This window comes from Nannochloropsis gaditana, assembly GCF_000240725.1.
Source record: "Nannochloropsis gaditana CCMP526 unplaced genomic scaffold scaffold237, whole genome shotgun sequence".
Classification (NCBI taxonomy): Eukaryota; class Eustigmatophyceae; order Eustigmatales; family Monodopsidaceae; genus Microchloropsis; species Microchloropsis gaditana.
In genome coordinates this window covers 17,480-40,034 of record NW_005803716.1, presented here as the reverse complement: position 1 = coordinate 40,034, position 22,555 = coordinate 17,480, and the positions used below count along the sequence as shown (strand labels likewise).

At 51.3% G+C, this 22,555-nt stretch overlaps 4 protein-coding genes across 4 annotated transcripts; 1 reads left to right on the top strand and 3 right to left on the bottom strand.

The window, feature by feature from the left end:
* Nucleotides 1-3,395: 3,395 nt before the first annotated feature.
* On the bottom strand, nucleotides 3,396-4,274 carry NGA_0119300 (uncharacterized protein; the record flags this gene model as incomplete). Its single annotated transcript, XM_005855289.1, has 1 exon — nucleotides 3,396-4,274. The coding sequence occupies one exon, from the start codon at nucleotides 4,272-4,274 to the stop codon at nucleotides 3,396-3,398; it is 879 nt and encodes a 292-aa protein (XP_005855351.1).
* A 770-nt stretch (nucleotides 4,275-5,044) lies between these two features.
* NGA_0119100 (cytochrome-b5 reductase) lies at nucleotides 5,045-7,834 on the bottom strand (the record flags this gene model as incomplete). Its single annotated transcript, XM_005855287.1, has 8 exons — nucleotides 5,045-5,555; nucleotides 5,683-5,757; nucleotides 5,935-6,027; nucleotides 6,203-6,298; nucleotides 6,424-6,521; nucleotides 6,710-6,843; nucleotides 6,962-7,101; nucleotides 7,691-7,834. Coding segments are annotated over 8 exons (909 nt in total), but the record flags the coding sequence as incomplete, so codon positions are not given.
* A 629-nt stretch (nucleotides 7,835-8,463) lies between these two features.
* Nucleotides 8,464-11,687, top strand: NGA_0119601 (cop9 signalosome complex subunit 2; the record flags this gene model as incomplete). Its single annotated transcript, XM_005855292.1, has 10 exons — nucleotides 8,464-8,837; nucleotides 9,050-9,201; nucleotides 9,324-9,410; nucleotides 9,732-9,801; nucleotides 9,931-10,127; nucleotides 10,351-10,384; nucleotides 10,608-10,750; nucleotides 10,854-11,111; nucleotides 11,261-11,383; nucleotides 11,658-11,687. Exons 1-10 carry the CDS (start codon nucleotides 8,732-8,734, stop codon nucleotides 11,685-11,687), a joined length of 1,200 nt encoding a protein of 399 aa, XP_005855354.1. The 5' UTR covers nucleotides 8,464-8,731.
* Nucleotides 11,688-15,565: 3,878 nt separating this feature from the next.
* NGA_0119200 (v-myb myeloblastosis viral oncogene-like protein) lies at nucleotides 15,566-19,004 on the bottom strand (the record flags this gene model as incomplete). Its single annotated transcript, XM_005855288.1, has 6 exons — nucleotides 18,480-19,004; nucleotides 18,195-18,337; nucleotides 17,801-18,066; nucleotides 16,516-17,634; nucleotides 16,314-16,383; nucleotides 15,566-16,132 (listed from the first exon to the last, which is right to left on the bottom strand). Exons 1-6 carry the CDS (start codon nucleotides 18,565-18,567, stop codon nucleotides 15,566-15,568), a joined length of 2,253 nt encoding a protein of 750 aa, XP_005855350.1. The 5' UTR covers nucleotides 18,568-19,004.
* Nucleotides 19,005-22,555: the final 3,551 nt, after the last annotated feature.

Sequence of the window (22,555 nt, the reverse complement as noted above, 5' to 3'; positions counted from 1 at the left end):
CTAACCCTAACCCTAACCCTAACCCTAACCCTAACCCTAACCCTAACCCTAACCCTAACCCTAAACCCTAACCCTAACCCTAACCCTAACCCTAACCCTAACCCTAACCCTAACCCTAACCCTAACCCTAACCCTAACCCTAACCCTAACCCTAAACCCTAACCCTAACCCTACACAAATGTTCTCATGAGCTACTTTTAACAAAGAACGATGAAAGCAACGGGCTCGCGGCACGGCGGAAGCCCATAAATATGATCTCCGACCCCGGAGAAGAGGCATGTGGCACACGGTCGTTCAAACAAGGAATGCCACTGTATGTAATGTGCTTTCCATCGCATAGTGATTGTAAAATGGCATCTTACCACGTTAATAAGAAGAACCGTGCTGTGCAGCTATTTTTGAGGGATTTCTTGATGGGCGTCCGAGTCAGAGGCCCATTAACGTGAGCACTCAACAATCTCCGATCCTCGGAGGATAGGCCGTGGCACATGGGCGTTCCAGGAAGCAGCGCCATTGCACATAGTGTAGGCTTCGTCACGTATTTTTCGTCAGTTAGCTCGAGCACAGCGAGATCAATAGCAGTCCATTACACGATCTTTATTGTCACGAATATAGTCACCTAATCAGACGCGAGTATAAGGATGACCTGATGGTGCTAAGGGAGCAGGAGCTCAGCGATAGGAGGTTAAGAGAGCCGGTTTACAGCGTTGCACCTATATCCTTAATGGGTCCTACAGTCTGTATCACGATGTGCTGATCGCTATTGTGTCATGTCATGGTTTGCGTCCACCTTATTATTTTATGTGTCATAGTGTTATAAAATAACAGGACTGGCGTCGACGAGTGTCTTTGGTTGTCTTTGGTGGTCTTTGGTTGTCTTTCGTTATCTTAGTACGAGACTCTAGGATGAATCATTGGTACATATTCTCAGGGAGAAAAGTGGTTGTACTGAAGAATTTCTTGAATTAATTGGATACTGGGTTACCCGCAGCGTTTTTGGTTTGTTTATTGGCATCAAGTTATGGGCCGTAGTTGACCTAACCTTTTGAACTGAATAAGAAATCTGGAAAAGACACTGATCGACGACCTATCTCTAGTGCAATTGGATTCGGAGAGATAGAGGTCTGGATTTCATTGAATCTCTCTGGAGTAATTGGATTTGCAGAGATTCATGACTGCTTTAATTGGTAACTGGATTTGCTAGATTGAAACAGGAATTAATTTGATCTTGAGAATTTGTATACGGCTGGCCAGGATTATAACTTTACAGTCATGGGAGATATGGATGACTACAGGATGGCAATCTTCAGTTGAAGATTGGAGGACTGGGATAATTGGAAAAGAGATATCGAAAGCCTCATAGGAGCAAAGGACCCAGAAATAGCAGATATCATTGTTGGATTAACCAAGTCACCCTAACCCTAACAGAAGAGGTAAAATCTTGTGATGAGAAGAATGCCAAGGGTAACTTCACGCTCAAGAAGTACCTGAAAGGAGCGGCAGCGAATCTTACCGGAAAATTCCGCTTGGATAAAGATGGAGCTGGTGCGCTTAAAGCACTCACAGACAAATATGAATTGAGAGGGGAAACGCAAAAAGCGTTACTCATGTCTGAATTTAGTCACCTTACCTTCGATGAGAATGGTGACCCAAGTGAGACTTTTGAAGCAGCGGAAGAACTTGCCAGAAAGATAAAGCATCGATTCGATTTGGAAATCGATGAATCTATGCTACTGACTCACTTGATTAATAAAATTACATCGGCATATGGAATGGTAAGAGTGAGTTTGGAAACTCAAGATTCTATGACGTATCCTAATTTGAAGCCCAAAATGATCAACCATATTGGGACGAATCTAACCAATAAGGTCAAGAATGACCAGTGCTTAACAGGTAATTTTAACGGGTACTGCAATTGGTGGAGAAAATACGGGCATAAAGAACAGGAATGCCTCGTAAAGAAAAATGGTGGAGGTCGAGTAGGACCTCCTAACAATGGAAAATAGATTCGGCCGGTATGAGTGTGTAGGTGGCAAACCCAACAATGGCCCTGGCAAAGGCCGGCGCAATGATTTCGGACGGGGTAATGGAGGCCGTGGAGGCCGTAATGGAAGTTGTCGTGACAAAGGATTGCACGGCGGAAATGGTTATATTATAGCGGTGAACACTGCTATAATATGAACGAATGAGTTGCTTATTCGATAACCTAAACGTAACGGAGCCCCCTTCGATTTCTAGCTCCCTGAAGCGTGCTCTCTCTCTTGGCCTAAGACGCTTTCTCTAAGTAGCCGACGGCATCCGCGGCTCTTGTGCAGGAAGGCAAATTTTATCAATTTAGTCATCTCCGCATGTACTATAAGGTACAAGATCACTTGAAATAAGTCGTAGTGCTTCTTCCTTCCTTCCCGCTTCTCTGATTCCTCTTTTACAGGTGGCTCGACTTGTCCGCAAGGTTCTCTGGCTGCACGTACGACCTTGCCCCGCACGCGTGCAAGTCAGGCTCCCCTGGCGAGAGCCACCAAACATTCTGCCAGCGCATATTCAGCCAGGCAATCAGCTTTCCGAAGCCCGACCCTCGCGTAAGGATGCTTCAGTCCGTTTTCGCCAGATCCATTATGTCTGCTGCTGCTGCCGCCAGGCTCTCAGCGATTTATTAGCTCTCATTGGCGTTGATCAGCCCGTTCTTCTCACAGAGGAGGGGTCCACTTGGCTTAGTGGAAGTGATGACCGTACCCGAAAAGCCATGGAGAGAACTTGCTTTTTTCTTGCTTCCCGGAGGCCGATGTTCAAATCAGAGGTGCTCAGATACCAGAGTGCTAATTGAAAGACCATTTGAGGACATGTAATACATAACGTTGATTGAAGAGGTAGGTCCATTCTCTAATATCATCCTTCTATAGTTGACGTGACTCTTTAAAATGCTCTCCCAAAAGTTGAACTTTGATCAGGCTATGTGGACAGTGTAAAGGCTCGTTTTCCTTTGCGCGATAACATAATCCCTCCTTTGCCTTATCATGAGCGCCAAATCAAGTACCACTGTCGATTTGACCGATCAAGCGTGCCTTCATGGAGGAAAAGGTCACCTCCCAGATTAGACATGACTCTTTCAGTACTTTCGCCGTTCGGATACCATGACTTATAGGTGCCTAGACAAAATGGGCCCACCACGCGTCAAATGTTTATCATCAACCGCACACAAGAAACGCTAACCCTAAAATTGCGGTCATAAAGGAGGGGGTAAGAGGTTAATCTTTTTGTTGTCATCTTGCTTTTTCTGGGTCGTACAAATCTCCAGTCATACTGCTTCTGGGCCGTGCTGCGTTCCTCGTGTATCTTTGGCTTCAGATTCCCCTTAAAATTCAAAGAGCAGGTTCAGCCATTTTATATTCATAGTGTCATCGCCATCCTTGACCAGCATTGCTACTGTCGCCGCTAGCTCTCGCCTCGTGCTTTCGCTTATCATTCTCTCTCCAGGGGGGAGGGCCCTGCTCTTTAGAGCATTCTTGCTCAATGGTATTTTCTGATTCTAGTTCTTCTTCATCTTCGTACACGTCCCTGAGCCCTTCCTCTTCTTGAATTGCCAAAAACTCATCCTGAGTCGCCCACAAGTCTGCTCGACGCCGGCATTGGTGATATGCTTGGACGAAGCCTACTCCTCCCTGCACCTTGCCTCCCAGTAAAAGATCACGACATGGCCCATCCACACACTCCTTCAATTGTAAGACAGGTCGACAAGTTAGCAGGTAAGGCCAAGACTTCTGTGTCCCCTCTTTCTTGCTGCCATCCGCGGCGACGACCTCCATTGCCTTTTTGACAAGGTCTGTGGTGGCCAGACTGGTAGCTGCACTTGCGGCAAGCATGGAGCTTAGCCCGGTAAAGGAGACGACGGCGAATAAACGTGACGAAGGTCCAAGTCGCGTGGTAACAGAGCGGGCCAAGACATAGCCGAAAGCTCCTCCAATGAGGGAGTGTGAGAAAATCGTGAGGTTGTAGTCGCTGTACATGCTCTCGAGGGTCTTGTCTGTCGAAGACGGCGAGCTGGGATCCAATTGTGTCTCGAAGAATGTCCGAAGATTACGACCAATCTTTGTGATCTCAGTTTTATAGCGGTCCTCGCAACGCTTGAGTGTGTTTATAGCAGCATTCATGTCAACGGAAGGAAGGGATGAGGAAAATCTGGAAGCGGACTCTTCGTAATCGGAGTCCAACTTTTCAAGTCCAAGACCCTGACTCCTGGAAGAAGGCATATCACGGTCATCGCTCGTATTGACCATGATCGTGGAAATGAAAACGAGTTTAAAAGAGCCCGAGTTGATGGTATATGCAGCTGTATGCCCAACCGCTGCGTGTGCACGTCGTAGACAACCCTGTGTACGATGTGAGATAGCTTGAGGAATTGTCAATCGCAGGAGCATTTTATGAATATAGAATTTACTCTTGTTCCGTGGAAGTCGAGATAGGAGCATTTAATAACTGTGATACAGTCAAATACATTATGCTCGACAAGATCCTTGCGAGGAGCAGAACCGTCTCGCCGAAGCAGACTCAAGGGGAGGTGCCAAGGAATGAGCCGTCCTGATGATGGTTTCGATCAGCAACTGCACTTACTGCATTGTTTCTTCTGTCAAGATTCACGTCCACCCTGGAACCCTGGAAAATATTCCCATTAGATTTCTGGACGCGGGAAATCAGAAACAAAGAAGTCGTGCAGGGCAACGTTCTGCATGGAATAGAGTGCGCCAGTCTATTGTATAATATAGTCCTTGTTCAGGAGTAAACCGAGCAAATTCATCGTGATGACCCTTTCGAAATATTTTTTGGAAGCACATATATCCGTTCCAAGCTTGCTTTCATTGTCGTGGAGCTTTAATCGTTGTTATCTGTCTGACGAGCACTTCATCAGTGACGAGACATAGAAGCGACAGTACCCCGAACCTTCATATTATTCGTTACTTCGAAACAAAACAAGCATTTATAAGTAAATTTGTCAAGTGGAAAAGGAGCCAAAGGAGGAAATTGCAGAAATAGAATTATAAAGCCGCGAAAAAATATGGCCATAATCTGGTGCCGAGCGCTAAATTCTCTACAAGTCAACAGGCGTTTGCTTTCCTTCCGCCATATTTTTCATTTCTCCTTAGCAAGTAACCCTTGGTAGGGAAGTTTCTAGTACTTCAAATATTTTCGTACGCACCCAAACCTTCTTCCAAATAATGCAATCCCTGCATATCCTCCTCTAGTTCTTTCCACTCTCGTCGCTGGCCTCCCCTACCATCCACTTTTCAAATTTTAAACAAACGCACGCGAATGATTGCCTCCCACGAAAAGCGCCTTAAATCCATTATTCTTGCCCTTTGCGTATCCCATATCAAGTTCAACACCAATCCGCACCTGCCGCCCACGTTGTGAGAATTCTTTGCCTTTGACTTCTAGTAGGTGTAGTACTGATTCTCTGCAATGCCCTCTTTCTCGAAGGCGGGGATAACGGCCAGCTTGAGCATGGCCGGAGGGCCGCAAACAAGGTAAAAGGAAGAAGAGGAGGGTGGGGGTAGATTGTTCTGGCGAGGGCAGAGAAGGGGAGAGAAAGGAAACCAATCTTAAACAAGTGTTTCATTATCATGTCAGGATGTTATTTAAAAGGACACACGCGAAAGCGAGAAGAAATGAGCAGGGATGCGGACAAACCTTGATCATATCAGACGTGACGAAGCCTATCCCTTGCTTCCACTTGGTGGGCGGCCTGTCTAGCGTATAGTAGAGCTGAGGGGGCACGGACATGGGCAGTCGTTAGCGAGCGTGGTCGAGTCTAGACGTGGCGCACCAGATTCCCACAAGAGCATTCAAATGGCCAGCACCCACATGCATTCCTTCCTTATCTCCTTTCCGTCCCTCGTCCTTGCCTATCTCTCCAATCCTGCTCCCTTCGTCTAAACCGACCTTAAATCTGTCGGGGTGATGTTGCGCGATCTCTTCAAGCTCCTCCTGCAGCAGTATGTCGTTCTCCGTCTGGTTGGCATAGAGCAGCCAGACCTTGAGAGGAGCGAGGGATGGAAGTCCGAGGAGAGGAGAGAGGAAAGTCGCCATGAGGAAAGGCTTTTAGCACAGAAGCGATCATGGGCCGAAGGCCAAGCAACCTCGTTTCTCTTCCACTCCCTCCTTCCCTCACTCTCCCCCTTTCTCTCCCTTCCACCCGCTTCCCCCTCACCTTGGTCTTGTCGCCCTTATCCTTGAGCATTTCGCGGATGATCTGCAGCATGGGCGTGATGCCCGTCCCGCCCGCGATCATCCCCACCTTGGATACCTGAGGCCAGGGGAAGGAGGGGCGGGGGAGGAAGATGAGGGAGGGAGTCAAACACCTCCGAGACGCAGCAATGGAACAAAGAAATGGATGGCAGAGGGGAAAGCAGCATATGTTGGAGGGAGTACCGTTCTTGAGCTGAGCGCCCCGCGACTCTTGAGAGCAAAGTGGCCGCGACCCTGGTACGTGAGGGAGCCCTTGGGGCCTCGCATGAGGATCGAGTCACCTGCGGGAGGAAGGTGGGGAAGGGAAGAGGAAAGAAAGAAGAAGACAGGGAAGAGGGAGGAAAGGAAGAAGGAGGGGGAGAAGAGTGAGGAATCCAAGGTGACCGAGACGATGCGAGTCGAGGAGGAATGGTGGAGGAAAAGCGGGGCCGCGGGAGCGCTCCAAGAGGACAGGGAGGGACTCGCGCACCGAGCTGGAGGGCCTCCAAGTGCTGGCTCATCTTGCCGCCTTCCGGGAACTTGGGGTGAGTGTTGGCGAAGTAGACCTTGATGGCGAAGTCCACGTAGCCGAGGTCGTCGTCGGAGGAGATGGGCGTGTAGGAGCTGAAGGAGGTATGGGGGGGGGGGAGGAGAGGGGAAGGGAGGAAGGACGCGAGGGAGGAGAGACGAGCCCGGGAGGTGAGGGAATGGCCCTAGAGGCAGGGCCCCTTGCCCCACGCACCGTGTCACATCCTTCCCCTCGCTGTCCGTGTACTTGAGGGAGACGTGCTGGCCCACGGGCAGACCCAGCACATGCTGGGGCGACTGGAGGGCGAAGCGAAAGCGGCGGGTGTTGTGGGTCAGTTCCTCGCGCTCGACGAGCTGAGGGTAGGGTAGGAAGAGGGAACGCCTCGCATAGGTGAGACTATCTGGGGGTCTTCGGCCCCTTTTCTACAGTCATGCATGCAGTCACCGTCTGACGCCGGCCCTTCCCTTTTCACCCCACCTTGAAGGGAAGGTAATTATCCGGGTTTAATGCCACGGGACCCGAGGGTCTCTTCCTCTTCGGGTGACTAAGAGAAAAAACGAGGATGGAAGAGGGCGAGGGGAGGAGAAGGTGGAAGAAGGGAAAATGACGAACGGGTTTCGAGGATGTCAACAGGCGATAGGAGTCCACGTACACCTGCGCATTGAAAGCCATGCGCTAACTAGACGGTGACCACCCTAGCCTTACCTCTGCATCGTCATGATAGCCACTGTCGCCAGGACCACCAACACGCCTGCCGCAACAGCCACCCCGTTTTCCTGAAGCAAATGACAGCATCATAAGGAAAGAAAGGGGGATATTTTGACCACTCATGTAAAGACGAACATACTTTGCGAGAATCACGCTCAGGATGTATGATTCGGGGGCGGATGACATACACGGTGCCCCTCGCGCAAATTCATTCCTCCCTTAGTGTAAGTGTACCTGAAGAAATGGTGCGACTTGATCCATAACTGTGCTGTCCCTGTCTTCACAGTGGACCCTTTGACTCACTTTTCCCCTCTTCTCCTCGCGGGTCCGGCAGGAGGTCTCTAGTGTGTGCGAGACTGTCGAACCGCGTCTGTGCCTGGAGCAGATGCGAACGTCAGATCCAGATTTTCTAAAAAAAGAACTCATTGCATGCAAACATGCCTGGGTGTTTCGAAACAGACGTCATTGTCTGTCATCGTATGTCCAAATTTTTTTAACATTTCTCGAATCATCAGAGCGTGCTCGTGCCCGCGCCGCCTCATCCTACTTAAATGGATGGAGAACCCAAAAGGAAAAATCTTGAGCCTGGACGACGCTCGCGTCACAAAACGCATGCCGCACTTTTGAAGCCCCTTTGAAGCCCCTTTGTAAGCTGTATTGCTTTCAATCATCAGAAATTAGCGGCACATACGCAACATGGGGCGACAAGAGAGCAGTCGCCGGTCCCCCAAGCCATCCTCCTCTCTCGCCGTCCTACACGACGTCGATGCCGTCGTCAGGAGAATCTAGGTTGGCGCCGCGAGGGGAGTTTCTTTCTCCATCTGTGGAGACTCTGTACTAGGTGACGATCAACCGCGACTCTGTCAGACCTGACTTGCCTCTTACGCGTCTCGAAAGCTTACTGACTCCCCGCTCGCTTCCCTCTGCGAGCCTTCCCTACGACGAGGCCACCGAACACTTACCTCTCACCTATGGTGTTATTCTTCCCGTTTTTCCAACTCCGATAGCAGCCGCAAAAATCGACGAAGCGCCGTTGGAGTCAAAATTCTTTCTTATAGCTAGTACAGGCGGAAAGGGTTGGCGTTTGTGGGGACATAATTGTCTTTCAGCAGCCACAATTGCTGTCGCGGGGGGAGCAGGAGGTTAAGAAAGTAGATAAAATAAAGGAAAGGCGCTGGAAGGACTTTGCATCTTCATGCTTTCAGTCGTCTAGCTGACTTCTATAGTAAGATTGCATTTCTATAAATCGGCGGACTCCATCGTAGCAGCCAGGACATGGATGAGGACGACAAGGATATGGAGGAGGAGGAGTACGATTTCGAGTACAGCGACGAGGAGGTGGAGGAAGCCGATGTGGTGCTCGAAAACGCTTATTATGCTGGTATGTGAAGCGATGAACGTGGGAAAGGGAGGGAGAAGGGACAAAAGAATCGAGGAACAGGGAGATCGGTCAACGCGTCTGATAAAAGGGCCGAATGGGAAGTGGAAGAGATCTTTCACGACGTTCATGACCAAAACCAAGAACTCTCCGGCACTCGCATCGCCATCCCCCCAAAAACATATATTCTCATTCTCGATCCCTACACGGTCCAGCCAAAGGCCTCAAGGCTCAAGGGGACCTGGCGGGGGCGGTGGAGGGGATGCAGGAGGTGCTAAGGCTGGAGGCGGCGGGCGAAAGGGGGGAATGGGGCTTCAAGGCGCTGAAGCAGAGCGTAAAGATGCTCTTTGCCCTGGGCCAGTACGAGGTAGGGATGATGACTGCGGCATTTAGGAGGCATGGAAGGGAGAAAGAAGAGACCCAGGTCTGAAGCCGTCCTCCTCCTCCCTCTTTTTTTCCCCCGGCCTCTCTCTTCTCATTCCCGCCCAGGCGATGCTCGAGCGCTATGTCTTCCTTCTTGACCACTACACCGTGACGCCTGCATCCTCCCATAGTGCCAGGGCCGCAGTCACACAGGTGCCCACCGTCCTTTGTCCCCGTTCCTGTCACCGCTCTCTGCGTGTCTCGTCGTGGGGCCCCGCGGACGCCTTGAGACCTCTGCAATGGCCCCTGGCTCTGTCTTCTATGCGTTCTCATCCTCGTTTCCTCCCTTCCTCCTCTGCTTCCTCTCAGAACGTTGCGGAGAAGGGATTGGACTCCGTCCTGGACCTGGTCTCTTCCTCCTCCTCTCCCTCCCTCCTTCGCGCCCTCTACGACACCACCCTTGCACGGCTGGAGGGAGGGGAGGAGAGCGGGAGGGAAGGACGGGCGGAGGGAGGGGCGAGGAGAAGGAACCAGCGGCTTTGGTTTAAGACGAACCTGAAGCTCGGGCACCTCCTGCTAAGCGAGGCCATGCAGAAGGAGGGCGGTGAGCACAGGGCCTGGCGCCTTTCCTCTCCTCTCTTACCCCTTGTCTCGGGCTCGATACCGTCCTGCCGCGGCAGCCCACTCATTCTCACCCTCCACTGCCTCCTCTCTCCCTCGTTCCTCCCCTCAGAGGAGAGCGTTCGCCTCCTCGGTCGACTCCAGCGCCTCATCAAGGACCTGCTCAAGTCCTGCGAGGGCCCGCTGGAGGGGCCGGGAGAGGACGGCAGTGCGGGTGGGGACACGATCAAGCGGGGCACCCAGCTGCTCGAGGTGTACGCACTGCAGATGCAGCTTTTTGCTCTACAGAAGGACTCGCGGAAGCTCAAGGTCCTGCCCCTCCTCCCCCCTTCCCTCCCTCCTTTCCTCCCTCTCTCCCTCTCTCTGAGCGCCTCTGCGCCTGGAACGCGTGCTGCCGCCCAGGCCCTTCAACCCTTCGGCTCTGTAGCTCTCGCTCAGCCGCTCCTCTGGCTTGTTTCTCTCCTCTGCGCAGCATTGACGCGACCAATTCCACTCTCTTTCCCCCTTCCCCCCTCCCCTCCCAAACTCCCAGGACCTCTACAAGCTCGCTCTCGGCATCACCTGGGGTGTGCCCCACCCCCGCACTTTAGGAGTTCTCCAGGAGTGCGGCGGACGCATGTACATGGACGAGAAAGGCCAGTGATATCCCACGCACCATTATTTCTTCTCCTTGGGTCGCCGTCCCCTTGCCCCTTGAGAGGAGGGCGCCCCCCGCAGGCCCAGGCCTAACGTTTTCTTCCCTCCTTTCCGCTCCCTCCACTCCCTGCCCCTCCGTCACGCCCTCCTCAGACTACAACGCGGCCATCCAAGCCTTCTTTTCCTCCTTCAAGTGCTACGACGAGGCGGGGGATCCTCGGCGCTTCACCCTCCTTAAGTACCTCGTCCTCGCCTCCATGCTGCACGCCTCCACCATCGACCCCTTCGATAGCCAGGTGCGGGCAAGGAGGCTTGGCTTTCCATGCTCTTACCACACAACTGAAAGAAGTCATGCACCCTCACGGCTCCTCCTCGCACACCCCTGCCCCTCGTTCTCAGGAGGCCAAGCCCTACAAGGAGGAGCGGGAGGTGGTGGCCATGCGCAACCTCATCCTCGCCTTCCAGAATCACGACGTGAAAGCCTTTGAGACCATCTTGAAGGTGTTGGTCTGCCTCCTCCTCTACGCCCTGCTTCCGCCTTGTCCACGACCTCTGATTTCCCCACTTTCCTCTCTCCAGACACACCGACAGGCACTGACCAGGGACACTTTTGTCCGGGCCCACATCGATCAGCTTCTAATTACGATCCGCACACAGGTACGCATCAGACAATTATGCGCCTGCTCGACCGTTAAAGACATGCGGGAACGCCATGCTACCCTCATGCCTCCACGTCCTACTATCGTATTGGTGGACCCCGAATGGTCGCGGGCTGCTCTCCTAACTTCCCCCGCTCGTTTCCTCAGGTCATAACCAAGCTCCTTGTGCCCTACACGCGCGTTTCTTTGGCCCATATTGCTCGTGAGCTCAATGACATTCCCGAAGAGGACGTCGAGAGCCTGCTCGTGTCGCTGATCCTGGACGGCAAGGTAGGGCAAGGGGTTCGTCTCCTGCGGGCGGAAGAGAGGACGACATGGTAGGGGCCGCCGGTCCTGGACCCAGCCCTTTATCTGAGAAATGGGTGGGGATCGGTGGCCTGTGCACGGATCCAGAGCCTCACACGCCTTATGATTACCCTCCTTCCTCGACCACTGTCTCGCCCTCTCTTTCAGGTGGCGGGGTACATTGATCAGTTGCAGCGCGTCTGGGTGAGAGGAAAGGGGGGTGAGGGCAGAAAGATCTATGTTGGGGGAGTGGAAGAAGACACGACAGGCGCCGCCGCAGGGGGAATAGTAGGGGGAACACGACAAGTGGGTTGGTCGAAAGGCAAAGGTCGGAAAGACTACCATGCGATGGGGCAGCTGAGCGACGCGTTAAGGGCAGTGGTGGGGAGAAGAATAGGAGAAGGGAGGGTCATAGAAAGGGAGGGGGGGAACTAGAGAGTAGGACGGCGAGCCTCAAATGTACAGGTCGACCCCGCAACATCAGTGCACCGTATAAAAATGTTTAAGTAAATAAGATGGTTGACAGGGGGTCGCCAGGCTCCTATTCATTTCTTTCACGTAGCCTCTCTCCTTTGCCTCTTCTATATATATACTCTATAGCTTTCCGCAAACGTGCCACATGCCTCTCTCCCTACTACGCACATCCCCCCAGCACTTCTATCCGTTCCAGCCCGGGCCCGTCCAAGCACACCTCTGTGCCCCCGACTCTCATCTGAACCTGCTGCCCTCCCTCCCCGCCTCCCTCCCGCCCTCCCTCCCCGCCTGCCTGCAATCGTGCCTTGGTCATCGTTGGGGATTCGATGACCGCTTCCGCCTCCGTGCCCTCGCCCTCTCCCTCCGCCAGGATACTTTCCAAGGCCCGCCTTGTCCAGGTGTGTCCGAATCGCTCCGCTACGTCCACCGGCGTCTCGTGCCTGGCATTCTCGGCGGCCCCACTCTCAGCCCCCCTTTCCGGACCATGCAGGCAGCCATCCGGGGAGAATTAAACATGGCGGCCAGATGCAAGGGAGTCATGCCTTCCCGGTCTCGTCCCTCCAGCAAGAGTCCTCTTCTCCAACCCTTCTTCCAATTCCCCGCCTCCCACTCCATGCTCGTGAGCCATTCCACTACTTCTTCCTTCTTGTACATGACGGCCAGGTGCAGTGCATTCCTCCCCTCATTATCCACCGCCTCTATTTCTAGCCCTCTCTTCCCCCCTCCCTCCCACAGCGCTTCTAGTCCCAGCACATTCCCACACACGGCCGCCTCCAACCAGGGCGTCCTCCCAATTGCCGTGCGAGTGTTCCATCCTCCTTCCTCCATGAGCCCCTCCGCCAGCCGCGATAACAGGGCGGGAGCAATAAATGCATTGCTCTTTCCCCTTCCGCCCACTACAAGGTGAAGAAGGGTCTCTCCGTACGCATTTTTCACGCTTTGCTCCCATCCGGCTTGAAGAAGCCTCTGGAGCATGGGCCAGTCCTGGAGGCGCGCGGCAAGCAGCAGCGCATTGTTGCCCCGATTGTCGAGAAGGCAAAGTTGCTTCTCCTCGCTTAGGTCCAGCAGCTCCTCTTCCCTTGTCACGGCCGCACTATGATTCAAATCCTTCCCTTCCTGTCTCCCCCTTGGCCAAAGCCCATACACGTTCAAGATCTTCAAAAGCCGCGTGCCCCCTTCCCTTTCCTCTCCTTCGTTCTCTTTATCCTTCTCCATCTTCGGCTTCAGAGGATAAAAGGAAAATGTCGATGCATTTGCCTCTTGCCCATTTCTTCTCCTTCCCCGTCCGTTGTCTGTTTCTGCGCTGGCCGGAGTGCGCAAAGAGGTCAGGAACGGGGAGCCTGCGCCTAGAAGTGTGGATGCCGAGGAAGATTGCCGTCTTCGCAGCAGCTTCCATCCCCTCCCCTCGCGACCCGAGGACGAACAAGAAGCACTTGTGTCTCCGGGACTGTCCATATCAATCGTGCGTCGGGGCGTGGGCGACTTTACAATGCTGCCAGCCCCTGTAGCGACTCGGAGGGCACGAAGGAGGGGCGACGTTAACAACTGTTTGGGCGATAAAGAATGTGCCGCGGTAGACCTGCTGTCGACTGGCAAAGGTTGTTCCAATGAGGAATTGTCATAATGGCTAGCTCCATTGTTGCTATCATCTTCTGCAATGTTTCCCTCCCTCATCCCCTCCTCCTCCTCTTCGATCTCCGCGTTGTAGCCGGCATTCCCTTGATTAGTGACATCTTCTCCCATTTCACTCATCATAGCGGTTTCTTGAGTAGCATTTGAATCATTTTCAAAAGAGTTTATTGCAAAATACTCTCCTAGATTCTCAATTCGCTCGACGTTTTCCCCTTGCATCTGCTGAGCTGGCATTGTTTGGTTCCCAAACGTAAAAGCACCCGGATAATGGTCTCGGCCTCGGAGCTCACTTATGATGCTTGTCTCGCGTGTAACACTCACTGACATCTTATACAGCTGTGCGCATGAGAGAGAAGAACGCGTGAAACCGGGGAAGATAGGGCAATAGGTCCTCATTGAACTCGAGGGAAGCTATGGATAGCTGAATCATATTCGAGAGAATATTGACATCGTTTGCTTCTGGCGAAGCACAGCTTTTTTCTTGGTAAAGCCTTAATGTGATTACATTAAATTTTGCGTGACACATTTTGTTTATTGGCACAGGGCTGGAAATGCTCCACACAGGATTATGACAAGAAGTAAGGACACGACAACCCTGATATTACGTCATGGCTTTTGCTTCACAAAAACATAGCATTAAATTGCTCCACGTGTCGATTGCGAAAGCCTCTGAAGTCTTAGAATAGCCGGAGACGTTGATGAGGGACAGGGAGACATGCTCTCACAGGGAATTAATGAAGGATCGAGCTAAATACGTCGAAACCGTTTACGGCCGTTGAATTTGAAGGTTCAAATCAATGCCCTCCGAGGGCAAGCGAGACAGCTTACTTTAAGTGTTGCTGCTTTCCTTTTTATTCATCTCGAGACTCCTCTTAAATTGATTTTTATTTCTGTAAAAAGAAATCAGCTTTCATAAAAAATAATCATGGGTGCAAACTCTTGCCCCCGAAAAGACATATTTTCCTGTTTGATTTTACACGGGCACAGAAATCATGTTCCGGGGTTCGGATGTATCAAAGATTTATTGTCTCTCCGATTCTTGTATATTATTTCATGTAAATTGAAGAGAAGAAATAAGAAACTCTCAGAAAAGTCAAAATAAGTGTGGGACATAAATATTGAGGAGATCCTTTTTGACGCCGTTAGGCTTGGAATGATACACAATGCTTTTGTTTTATGTCCTTTTGTAATTATTGCGCAAATGAAGTGGTCGGTCCCTTATCATTCAAGGATCATCTCATATAGCATAGGTCAGTCCTCACAAGCTCATACAAGCCGCTTGCGCAAGTCTTCTCACCGTCTTTCGTGCGATTTCTCTACCTTTGCTACAAATTTATCCCTGATCCGACGCTTCCTCATTTAAACATCAGCTCTTCTCGATGTAGTTATCGAGCGACTTTCATGTAAATGTTTTTCACCTCCATGTTTAAACTTGCATGCACTGGAATTCCTGCTTCTTGAGTGCGCATGACATCTATCAGGCGACCTTAAATATTGAAGTCATCCGATCCCACGATAAGTCATAAATATCTGACCCATCAAGTCAAAGAGCGCTCAAAAATTCAAGATTCCAGCAAAGTCATCAGCGGTGCCATTTCTTGGCGAATCCCACACCTTGTTTCCCCTCTTCCGCCTTCTTCGAATTACGCAGTAAGACGAAAAGATTTGCCCACCACACCGGCATGTGTGGAGATAGTGCTGATACTTTCGGAACTCTTCACCCTCTCTTTTCTGGGGTCTCATCTTTTCTCCTTCCATCTTCTTAGGAGTGGGATAGAATGTCTCCATAGCAATGTAGGTTTCAATAGAAATAATGTAGGCTAAGGGTATGATGTATCCTCCTCTCAGCCCTCACACTATCAAGAATCCCCTTGCTCTCCATTTGCCTTCCCTCTCTACCATGATGTATAAGCCTGGCTCACAGCATTTCATCCTGATGAGTCTTCTTCTCTCATCTTCCCATATGCATTTCTCCGGCTTCTCTTTATGGTCGCTTAGCTCTCAAGCGACTCACAAAACCCCTTTTGTTCCCCTTTTCTACCGTTCATCAGTCGCCTTTCTTCACAGAATTTCAAGTCGTTGCCGCTTGATTTGACCATCTCCCCACACGTTATCTTCTTCCTTATCATCGTCGACAAGATCTGTCAGCATCTCTTCTATGGCCGTTGACGACGCGCTCATCATCATCAGGTGCATCATGTTAGAATCATCATCCTCTTCCTCCCTCCTCCCTCGTTTCAGGGTTTTACCTCCATCTCTTCTCTCTTCCCTCCAGGATCCAAGGCTGCTGCCTCTGCCGCTAGCCTTGTCAGTGTGCTGGTGCTGTCCTTCCGCCTGGGAGCAGGGCGGCAGCACTTGCTCAGCCGCTCCAAAGGCTGTCAGGAAGTGTTGCATGAACACCCCTCCTTCTTCTCTCCCTTCCCCTCTTTCTTGCTCCAAAGGAGTATTATTTAACACTTCAAGCGGCTCCTTTCCCTCTCGTCCTTCTGCCTTCAGCGTGTCGTGGGCCGATCCGTAGAGAGGAGGAAGAGAGTCAGAGAGCGGCACGGAGGCACCAGGAGCGTCCTGTTCGCCTACTAGTCGTGCAGCTTCCCACCCTTGGCTGTCCAAGGAGACATGGAAGAGGTCCTAGAGGGGCAGGAGGAAAAAGAAGAAAAACGCACAAGAGTGGGAAAAAGCGCAGGGATTATTTTAAAAAAGTGACGACCGTGTAGTAGCTCAATGGTTAGTCTATTCGTGAGACTATGTTGAAAATGCCCGTGCATCCTTCGATTCTATCTCCAACGACTGTCATTCACGTCTTTCCTACCTGGGCCTCTCCCTGCGCAAAGAATAAGTCGTCAACCTGCGGGCCTTGCCCCGCCTCCGACGCAAGTCCGCTGCAGGGGTAAGGAAAGGTAAAATCGGAGAACGTAAAATGGTTAAGCAATGCCCTGACAACCGTTGGGTGCCCCCGGAAAAACATTTTCACAAGAAAGTTTTCCCTCTCCATTCCTCCGTCCATTACGTACTGTGGCTCGCCGGGCATGTCAATGCTCAAGGAAGAACCGGACCCAATACCGACGTCCTTTGCACGCAGGTGTGCTCCTTCCCGGGCCCCCGCGGCCGCTTCCCTCCGAGACTTTTCGTCCGGTACGGCGAGCGTAGGAGTCGACGATGGAGGGAGGAAAGAAGAAGAGGGGGAGACGGCGGGCTTTGGCTGCAGGAGCCCCAGCTGGGAAAGGTAATCTTGAGTATCGGCCTCTGTAACTGGCAAAATTGAACCAGCGGCAGAGGGGGCAGAGGAAGACGAGGAAGCCGGCGGGAAACAGGGAGGAGGAGCATGGGATGCGTCCGTGGACAGGGGAGCTCCAAGGAAAAGTTGCAGCTCGCTCGCCAACTCTTGCCCGTCTTGTTGCTCATGCTGAGTGTCTTCCTGCTCCTTTGTTCCCTTTTTGGTCTGGCCCTTAGTCTTGTTGGTCGTGGCTGGTGGAAGCGGGGCGGTAGGGAGGAAGGCCGGTGGAGCGTGCAGCGTGCCAGCTCCGGTGGGCTGGGGAAGAAAGGGAAGTCCTGCCCCGAAGCTGAGCCCGGACGATGGCTGGGCTGAAAACAGGAGTTGCTGTTGCTGCTGGGTTAGTTGCAGAAATTGCTGGGGGTCGAATTTGTTGAGGAAGGCAAAATAAGCTTCCATCGAGGTGGGGGAATAGAATGTAGGGCCGGAGGGAATAGGCGCATCAGCCCCCTCTTTGCCCGAAACTCCTTGTCCTCCCTGTTTCTTGGAGGCAGCAGCTCCCTCTTTTTTCCCGCCTTGCCCTTCCTGAGCTGCTGATTTGCTCAAGCAAGTCTTCTTCCTGGCCTCCCCTCCTTCCCCCTTTGCGCCCTCCGTTTTCCGCTTCGATCCAGCGCCAGTGCTCGGGCCCATCGCAGGACGAGCAGGCGAGGAAGGGAAGGGAAAGGAGACTATGGGGGGGGCCTGTGGCCTAGGCATTGCTCCCGGAGCAGGGATGGTGGGAGTTGGGGTAGCTGTGGTCTTCGACGGTGTGCACGGGGCCGAGGGAGGGGCGGAGGAAGAGGGCAGGATGGTGGAGAGCTCGCCTACTCCCAGGGGCCCGGGGCCATAGCGATGGGAGTTTCGGCGCGTGATAAGTGAGCTGGAGCGTAGAGGAGAATATCAGGGAGGAGAGATAAGGAAGAGGAACAGAAGGGCGAAAGGGGAAAGAGGGAAAGAGTTGCATTATTACTCGCAGCTACCCCTACTTCTCGGCCCTCCACTTGTCCTCTTCTCCCTTGACCCGTCTTTTGCATTCTTGCACTTACTTGAAGCGGTTTTTGACGCTGTTCTCCGCCCTTCCGGGCAGGAGTTTGGCAATCTCACTCCATTTGTTGCCCAGACGCCGCTGGGCATCGCACAGGATAGCGTCCTCGCCCTCCTCCCATTCCCCTTTCTTCACGCTTCGATCTAGGTGGTTTAGCCACCGCTCTCGGCACTGCTTCCCCGCCCGCCCGGGGATGTGCTGGGCCAGCATCGACCATTTCTTTGGCCGTGGTCCATATCGACCCACAAGCTGCTGGAGGAGGGCGTCCTAAAGGCAAAAAGAGAAGTGAGTCCGAGATGCAAATGAAGCCGCAAAGTTGATGTCCTGCTCTGCCCTCGGCCACCGACCTTTCCATTCTTTTCACACTCTCCCCTCCTCTTTTTGCTACTCCATACCTCCTCAACGGACCAGGGTCCTTTCACAGGGACATCTTTGATCTCGTCCCAGCGAACGGCGCACTCGTCGCTCGAAAAAGAGAAGGGGAGCATGTGCTCCGTGATGGCAGCCCATTTGTCAGTACCGTTCCGCAAAATGGCCTCTCTGTAAGAACGATCACGACCGGGCAAAGAAAGCGGTCAATTAAGGGTTTTATTGTAGGTCCTCCTCACTACCCGCCTTGTCTTCCCATTTTATATCCTCTTTCCCACATTCCCCTGTCGCTTCCGAAAATTTTCCCTTACCTGAGCAAATCATCCTGCTCAGAAGTCCACGTGTGGCCTGTGCGAGAATGGGCGATTGTAACCGGGGCATTTGCAGGTTTCCTACCATTTCCTTGAGATTCTCCCTCCTTCTTCTTTCCTCCTGCTCCCTTCGCTTTGCCAGAGGTCGTTTTGCTGCTCGAACTCGTAGTGCTGTCGCCCCCAAGACTTTCAGTGCTGCTTTGCAGGCTCGGGAGTAATTGGTCCGCAGTAGTACTTGGGAGACTTAATCCACCGCTGAGAGAATGCGTGGATGAAGAAAGGAAGGCTGAGGAAGAGGAGAGCGAGGGAGAAAGCGTGGTTGCGATCGAGGGATGCACGGCGGTGCACATCGGTAAGGAGGGAGGAGTCGTAAAAGCGGAAGAAGATGATAATGTCAGGTCTGAGGAAGACGGCAAAGTGGAGCTTGTAGATGAATCTAGCTGAAGCGAGGTCACCGTTGGTGCGGTGTCCATTGACCTAGATGTCTGTGTTTCCTCCTATTGCTTCTCCCTGTAGCTACGGTTTGAAAGAGGAGGGGATCGAAAGAAAGTATGAAACAGTGAATATCAACGTGAAAGCTACTTAGATAGAGGGACATCTGTATAAGGCCGTTATGTGGAGCAGCTATGTATCGCTCTGAATCATCATCCCTTTTCGAAGGCTCGAAACAAACGCTCGTCTGTGCTCGGATGACATCGTATTACCACCTCTCATTAAAGTCCCTTCGTTGTATGACTCCAAAATATCATAATATTCACTACACAAGGCAGAACCAGGGCTTGATGTCTCTATGAACTCTAAACTAAGACTACTTTGAGCGTCTTCTGAATGTCTTTCCGTCTTATCGGCAGGTACATGTCTTCTAGTACGTGCTACGCTTTTAGAGGACTTTGCAAAAGACACCAGCTTGATAAAGTGCGCAAGTAACAAATAAAGGTTCGGAGGGGTGAACATGCATATCTCTCGTATTCTAGGGAGAGTTGAATCGCTGTGCTCCTTCTCGTCCCGTTCACTTACGCACACGATCTTATATGGTCTCTTCTGGTGTCCCTGCCACTTGTGTTCACTCCATACACAAAGATTGGCGTGCTGACAGAGTAGTAGCTCGCCCTCATAGATTTTCGCAATATAAAACCAGTTTACGGCAAGGATACTCTTAGGATGGAAGCCTGAGAAATATTTCCATCTGCTCCACTGAAACTGCTCCCCCCGCACGAACAGGCACACTTCAAATTTTAAACGGTTTTTTGAATCTACCGTTGAGTTTCTTTTGCAAGGCGTCCCGACATCTTTCACGGCCGACAATACATTTGCGCTGTGATGGTGACAAGACTTTGTGAAGCCCATCAGAAGATTTTAGATATAATTATGTACACACATACCTTCTTGAGAAAGAAGTGGCAACGTTGGAGAATAAATTCCAACAAATGAATGGAGATCTACTAAAAACCCATTTTGAATGAATTTTATGCGGCCTTTTGACGACTAATGTCATCTATTAGCGACGTGGGAAAAATGCGTAGCAAATAAATAAGGACTAGCAGCAGCTAGCGAGACTATAGCACAATACAAGAGAAGAGGCAGGAAAAATAGATTGATGCTACTTCAATTTGCAAGCGCGCCACCAGCTTCCAAGTTGATAATATAGAGGCAGTACGCGAGAAACTATCAGTACGCGAGAAACCATGTCTTATTGATGCCTGTGAGATGCTTAGGCTCGCATAGATCGGTTATCAACCAGGAAAGTGTAGCACAATAAGCGGGATCAATCGCAGCGACAGCAGCATTTGAATCAGTACCACTGCTCATTAAAGCGGTAATCAACCTGTACGTAATAGGAAAGAAAGGAGGCAACAGGAAGACGAATCGCTTAAAACTAGGAAACTGGATATTCAACACAACCAAATGTACCCGTTGAACAATACGAGAAATTTGTCATCAAATGAGGCAGTAGAGGTTAACAGAAGAAGGCTCACACACTTTCAAAAGCTGGGAATGCAGTCTATAGATACCAAAAGAATTCAGGACATCGCCCTTCTACATAAATTATGCCCTTGAATGCACGAGCGCAATCGGGAAAAGCGTTTCCCAATAATTAAATGATGCTTTAGCTAATTAATGCACAAGATAAAGAAGGATTAAATATATCTCTGTGTGTCAACCCTCTTTTCTGTTGTGACGTTACATTTTGTTCAAAATATTGCACTTTTTATTTGTTGCTATTGTGCGCACATACCAGTGATAGATGCTCCGTATGTGTATGGCATTTCTCTGCTACTTTATTGGCATGAATGTCTTCTATCCGTATTGTAGAGCAGATTGCATGCAGTAGAGAGTAAACTTCATCACTTGCTATAAATGCGATCTCTCTTACCTTTTAAAAGTGTCATCGTATTTCATATGGTTGACTGACTATTCCTCTCTAATCATTAAAATCATTTATCCCGTCCTCCCATGTCATAATTCCTTCCTGTGCCATGATGCTGTTTACTGCGTCTTGCATTTTTTGAAAATTGCGGGCACTGTGCGACATCAGCTGGCTCGTTGCGCGCTCGTAGAATTTATCATCTAAACCACCTTTTTGCGTTCGTGACAGGTCGCTTCTGTCTTCTGACTGCGCCTTGTTTTCATCTCCCTTTCGCTCTTCATGATCCATGTTGCCGACCTCCAATGGCCCCGTCATTCTGGATATAACTTTACCGAGTCCATCCGCTGGCGTTGCTATCCCTAGTTTGTGAGAATGCGGACCGCTATTAGCGCGGAAGGAAGGAGTGGATGGATGCTGTAGTAGCCCTGTTCGCGACTCAAGTTTGGGTGTAAAATCATTTTTAGTGGCCATGCCCACGGCATCGTCAATTGTAGGGTCCGCTCCCGTTGACATTCTCGATCCCGTATCCCCTGCCGTCATCGTGTGATCCGACACATCAGCCAGGGGATGAAGGGGACCCATAGCGGGTAAAGAGGATGTCTCAAGGCCAACCAAGAAGCGTTCACCCGAATCTTGATCCATGTCTTCTTTTCCTTGGTGTTCTGTAAGCATTGACAAGACCATTGCAGCCCAATCGGCGTCAGCTACGAACTTCTCATTACCCTTGACGTCACCCAGCCCTCCTGATAAAGATTTGACCTGTTGATGTTCTCCCAATTTTGTTATAGCCTCTCCACCAAGAGCTCCTGACGCTCCTTGGATGATCGGGCCTAACGGACGGATACGGGAAAAGGCTTCGTCTTGCGCAGAGGGATCCACCTGACGCAAAGGCACAAACACGGCGTCGCTTCCATTATAAATAAATGTGGGTGATGAGTCGTTCGAGGACGGATCTCGTGTAAACGGTACAGGGATACGGATAGAGGCGTTCTTCAAGCCTCGCAATGTTCGGGGCCCTTTGGGCCTGTAAGCCGATGGCGCAGGAGGGCGAGCTGCAGAGGGACTGTTGTGACGAGCAACCTCACGGGCTACCTCCAAGAGACTTTTCTTTGTAACTGACGCCTTTCCATCAGCCCCTTTAGAAATATCTCTTTTTCCTCCGCGTTTTTCCACTCCACCAGGACCTCCAGAGTGCGAGGCGATTGCGTCATTCACATTTTTCGCCTCCTTCGAGCCGATTGCATTGATCATAGCGTTGAATGCGTTCGCGTATGCGTCTTGGCTGACAGCATTGGTTCCTGCACCCTTTTCTGACCCCAAACGAAGGGCATTAGTACTTGGGTTACCTCCTTGCTCAGCATTCAACGCCTGTCGAGCCAATTCCCTCACCATGGCCAGCGCCGCATCGTAAAAAATCTGTCTCATTTCTGCTTTCTGTGCCTCGGTAAGCGAACCCGCCAAGGCCGCTCCGACACCGGCTCCAGTGCCAATCCCTGCTTGTTGCAGGCCCCGGAGACTGCGACGACCTAAAGGCACAGGATTCTCTACCTCTGGCTGATATTTAGTCCCTGGCAAGAGTATTTGTTCCTTCTTGACATCAATTTTACGGTCGAGCTTCTTTTCGCCGTTTAAATCTGTCGTTAGCCTTGCAACCGCGGGACGATCGACCGCTAAGGCATTTAAGACCGACTCTAAGTTGACCTTCACC